At 32.3% G+C, this 5,613-nt stretch overlaps 1 protein-coding gene across 1 annotated transcript; it reads left to right on the top strand.

Annotated features, from left to right (window-relative positions):
- Window positions 1-1,657: 1,657 nt before the first annotated feature.
- Window positions 1,658-3,319, top strand: LOC113756303 (NAD(P)H-quinone oxidoreductase chain 4, chloroplastic; the record flags this gene model as incomplete). Its single annotated transcript, XM_027300024.1, has 2 exons — window positions 1,658-1,796; window positions 1,856-3,319. Coding segments are annotated over 2 exons (1,590 nt in total), but the record flags the coding sequence as incomplete, so codon positions are not given.
- Between the last annotated feature and the right edge of the window lie 2,294 nt (window positions 3,320-5,613).

Genomic DNA, 5,613 nt, shown 5'->3' on the forward strand with positions numbered 1-5,613 from the left:
TAGTTTCAAACCATTTTTCGGATATTGAATTAGAATACTCCAATAACACTATCTATATCAACCCAGACCCATTTAAATTTCATTTAGTTAAGGAGTACCATAAAAAATAGAATCACTTCTTTTTTTTCTGCTCAGATCAATAAACTCATGAAATATCTCAATTTATATATTTTTTAAATGAATTTACCTGGACCAATACACGATTTTCTTTTAGTCTTTCTGGGGTCGGGTCTAATCTTAGGAGGTCTAGGAGTGGTATTACTTCCCAATCCAATTTATTCTGCCTTTTCATTGGGATTCGTTCTTGTTTGTATATCTTTATTCTATATTCTATTGAACTCCTACTTTGTAGCTGCTGCGCAGCTGCTTATTTACGTAGGAGCTATAAATGTTTTAATCATTTTTGCTGTGATGTTCATGAATGGCTCAGAATATTACAAAGATTTTCATCTTTGGACTATTGGGGATGGAGTTACTTCGGTGGTTTGTACAGGTCTTTTTATTTCACTAATTACTACTATTCCAGATATGTCATGGTACGGTATTATTTGGACTACAAAATCAAACCAGATTCTAGAGCAAGATTTGATAACTAATAGTCAACAAATTGGAGTTCATTTATCAACAGATTTTTTTCTTCCATTTGAACTCGTTTCAATAATTCTTTTAGTTGCTTTAATAGGTGCAATTGCTGTAGCTCGTCAATAATAAAAAAGAAATTTAAGTATGGAATTTTTGTTATATGTGATTCAATCGAATCGATTGCATTGAGGATTGCATTGTTGTTTAGATTGAAATTAATAAGATTGATAAGGAGTTGGTTAATGATGCTCGAACATGTACTTGTTTTGAGTGCCTATTTATTTTCTATCGGTATCTATGGATTGATCACAAGTCGAAATATGGTTAGAGCTCTTATGTGTCTTGAACTTATATTGAATGCAGTTAATATCAATTTTGTAACATTTTCTGATTTTTTTGATAATCGTCAATTAAAAGGAGACATTTTTTCAATTTTTGTTATAGCTATTGCAGCCGCTGAAGCGGCTATTGGACTGGCTATTGTTTCATCAATTTATCGTAACCGAAAATCAACTCGTATTAACCAATCGAATTTGTTGAATAACTAGTATTAATCATATAAATTCTAATATTCATAAAGGAATTCGAATTAGTATGTTTGCTATATTAAATTAAAGTATGACCTTGTTTTCAAAAACCTAAGAAATCAAAGTATTTTGGACCTTTCTCATAAACCAATCCAGAAGTAGATTTATTCGAAAAATTCTGATAACTTGTTGATTCATCTGGTATCTAAATATAGGATTTGTTAATTAAGTTTACTAGGTCGAAAATTTATTACTTTCAAAAATGTATAGATTCAATGTCACATTCAGTAAAGATTTATGATACGTGTATAGGATGTACTCAATGTGTCCGAGCTTGCCCGACCGATGTATTAGAAATGATACCTTGGGACGGATGTAAAGCTAAACAAATTGCTTCTGCTCCAAGAACCGAAGACTGCGTTGGTTGTAAAAGATGTGAATCCGCCTGTCCAACGGATTTCTTGAGTGTTCGAGTTTATTTATGGCATGAAACAACCCGCAGTATGGGTCTAGCTTATTGATACGTTCGAAAAAATTTTACTTGAATCCATTTTATTTTTTTTACCGACAAAACCCGTGCTCAAAATATTTTGAGCACGGGTTTTTTTCTGGTCCAAGTCTATCTTGTCTTTACTACGAATTATTTTCCTTGGTTAACAATAATTGTAATTTTGCCAATATTTGCAGGTTCCTTAATTTTTTTTGGGCCCCCAAAAAAAAATATTTTTTTTTGGGGGGCAGGGGGGGTTCCTTAATTTTTTTTCTTCCCCATAGAGGAAATAGGGTCATCCGTTGGTATACTATATTTATATGTATTTTCGAACTCCTTCTAACGGCCTATACATTCTGTTATCATTTCCAAACAGATGATCCATTAATCCAACTGATGGAGGATTATAAATGGATACAGTTGTTTGATTTCCATTGGAGATTAGGAATAGATGGACTTTCTATAGGACCTATTTTACTAACGGGATTCATCACCACTTTAGCGACTTTAGCAGCTTGGCCGGTTACTCGGGATTCTCGGTTATTTAATTTCCTGATGTTAGCGATGTACAGTGCTCAAATAGGATTATTTTCTTCTCGAGACCTTTTACTTTTTTTCATTATGTGGGAGTTAGAATTAATTCCTGTTTATCTACTTCTATCTATGTGGGGAGGAAAGAAACGTCTGTACTCGGCTACAAAATTTATTTTGTATACGGCGGGGGGTTCTATTTTTCTCTTAATGGGAGTTTTGGGTATCGGTTTATATGGTTCTAATGAACCAACATTAAATTTTGAAACATCAGCCAATCAGTCGTATCCTCTTCCCTTGGAAATAATATTCTATATTGGATTTTTTATTGCTTTTGCTGTGAAATTGCCTATTATACCCCTACATACATGGTTACCAGATACCCACGGGGAAGCACATTACAGCACTTGTATGCTTCTAGCCGGAATCTTATTAAAAATGGGAGCATATGGGCTGGTTCGGATCAATATGGAATTATTATCTCACGCCCATTCTATATTTTCGCCCTGGTTACTGATAGTAGGCACAATACAAATAATCTATGCAGCTTCAACATCTCTTGGCCAACGTAATTTAAAAAAAAGAATAGCTTATTCTTCCGTATCTCATATGGGTTTCATAATTATAGGAATTGGTTCTATAACTGATACCGGACTCAATGGAGCTCTTTTACAAATAATCTCTCATGGATTTATTGGTGCTGCACTTTTTTTCTTGGCAGGTACGACTTATGATAGAATACGTCTTGTTTACCTTGACGAAATGGGCGGAATAGCTATCCTAATGCCAAAAATATTCACGATATTTAGTACCTTTTCCATGGCGTCCCTTGCATTACCGGGTATGAGTGGTTTTGTTGCCGAATTGATAGTATTTTTTGGAATAATTACCAGCCAAAAATATCTTTTAATGCCAAAAATACTAATTACTTTTGTAATGGCAATTGGAATGATATTAACTCCTATTTATTCATTATCTATGTCACGCCAGATGTTCTATGGATACAAGTTCTTTAATATTCCAAACTCTTATTTTTTTGATTCTGGACCACGCGAGTTATTTCTTTCGATTTCTCTATTTTTACCCGTACTCGGCATTGGCATGTACCCCGATTTCATTTTTTCACTGTCAGTTGACAAAGTCGAAGTTATTCTATCTAACTCTTTTTCTAAATAGTTTTCATAAATAAAACCGCCTATGATTTTGAAATTGTTGATTCTATAATCATAATGAAAAAGTTCTAGAATGAAACAAAGAGAGCTTTTCTCTTAAATTAAATTTCTAAGTAAAGTTAAGAAATAAATTTGAACACGATATCATATGGGCACGAATCGTATGAATCGAATATTGTATTCGATTCATACGATTCGTGCCTACTCGAATAAATTTTTTTATATGCGCCCCACTCCCTTGTATTCGTAAGATAATTTTTTGAATTCAGTTAGCTAGTAATGTAAATGAACCATAACTATGCAGCCCTATTCCTAATAGATTGACCCCAAAATAGCAAATCCAAATTATAAGAAAGCCTATAGACGCTACAATTGCTGAGTTTGCACATTTCGGGTTTCTAGTTGTTCGAGTATGTAAATAAATCGCGAATATGATCCAAGTAATAAATGCCCAAGTTTCCTTTGGATCCCAATTCCAATACGATCCCCACGCTTCGTTAGCCCATACTGCTCCTGACAGAATACCTATGGTTAAAAATATAAACCCCAGACTGATGCCCCGGGAACTCCAATAATCCAATTGTTGAATCAATTGAGACCTATAATAATTCTTAGCAGAAAAAAAAGAAGTATTTTGCAAAAGATTACTTCTTTCATTCATATATTCGATTTCAACAAAGAAAAATGACTCATTTAATAAAAGATTATTTCTATAAAGAATCTTTTTGTTTTTTCTAAATGTAATGACTAGAAGTGCTATTGACAATAATGATCCACATAAAAGGGACGCATAGCCCAATATCATCATTGTTACGTGCATTATTAACCATTCGGATTGAAGAGCAGGCACTAATATTGAAGATTGGTCTATTTCAGTTAAAAGACCTGAAGTAGTAAAGCCTTGAGTAAAAACAACACTTGAACCGGTTATTGTGCTTAAATACTTTTTATTTTTTTTGAAATACGGAACTATATGAATAAGGGAAAAACTCCACGAAAGGAAGATTAATGATTCATATAAATTGCTTAGTGGGAAATGTCCCGAATAAGTCCAACGCGTAACTAATAATCCTGTTAGACATAAAAAAGTAACTATCATGCCCTTTTCAGACGAATCATATAGTTGTACGATCCCATCTACTAAAAAAAAGCTTATCAAACGCATTGTAATTATGATTGAAACGATGGAAAAGGAAATATGAGTTAATATATGTTCTACGGTTGAAAATATCATAAAAAATCTTAAAAATGAAGAGTCTCTTAAATGGAAATCGAGAGTTGAATTTATTATAGGATCTATTTATCTTTTTTAGAAGGTGGCATGCCGCCACTCGGACTCGAACCGAGATGCTCTAGCACTGCTTCCTAAGAGCAGCGTGTCTACCAATTTCACCATAGCGGCTTGTCTTGAACTTATAATAGTCTATAAACAAAGAATCGTCGAGATCAAATTGAAGAACTAAATTCAGTGTAATATTTTTTTCAGAAAAGTTTTAAATTACTGAAAAAACTCGTTCAAATGGGGTTCGTTATTTTAGTTTAGAGGTTCTTAGTGACTTTCATGGATTTTATGTTCTCCTAGAATTGAACGCTTGTAACTAGAAACTTCTACCTTCAACCAAGAATTAATCAAGAGAAAGGACTCAAAAAAATGCCTTTTATCAATGAACATAAAATAAATAGAAAAAAATACCTTTTTGATCACTCCAAATTGACACATTTTCAGAGGGAAAATCCTCACTAAGGGTTGAGTTGACAAGAGGAAATATCTGGTGAATCTTTAAAGTAATTCCTATAAAAAAATAAAAAGTACGAAAGTTATTGCAAAGGATTTTAAAGATTTAATCTATTAGTTTTTTATTCAACCCTTTAATTAAAAATTAAAATAACTTTTAACTAAAGGTCTTATCCCCACTCTTCTAAAAAAAGAGAAATTTTTTGTTAATCTAACTTTGACAAATAGGTCGATGGGGAAATAAACCTCCCCATCTTGGAAATGAGAAAAAGAAAGGTAAACCTTTTACAAAGATTTGTCAACAAAATTTTTCTTTTTTTGGTCAATAAAAAAGTATTAGGATTTTTAGAATAATTCAGTAACCAAAAAATTCTTATTTTTAAAACTAAAAGAATGAACTTAATTTCATTTCATATTGATTACATCAACTCAAGAGATGATGAAATTTTTCTATTTTTTTTTATAGAAAATTGAAAATGGATCGATTTTTGAGTGTATTCTGATTATTCCAAACTTTTATTACTTATTTATTTGTTTGCTGTACAAAAAAACTTTTTGAATTCCCAGTAGAAAGAG

The sequence above is a fragment of the Coffea eugenioides genome, unplaced genomic scaffold (genome assembly GCF_003713205.1).
Source record: "Coffea eugenioides isolate CCC68of unplaced genomic scaffold, Ceug_1.0 ScVebR1_216;HRSCAF=855, whole genome shotgun sequence".
NCBI lineage: Eukaryota > Viridiplantae > Streptophyta > Magnoliopsida > Gentianales > Rubiaceae > Coffea > Coffea eugenioides.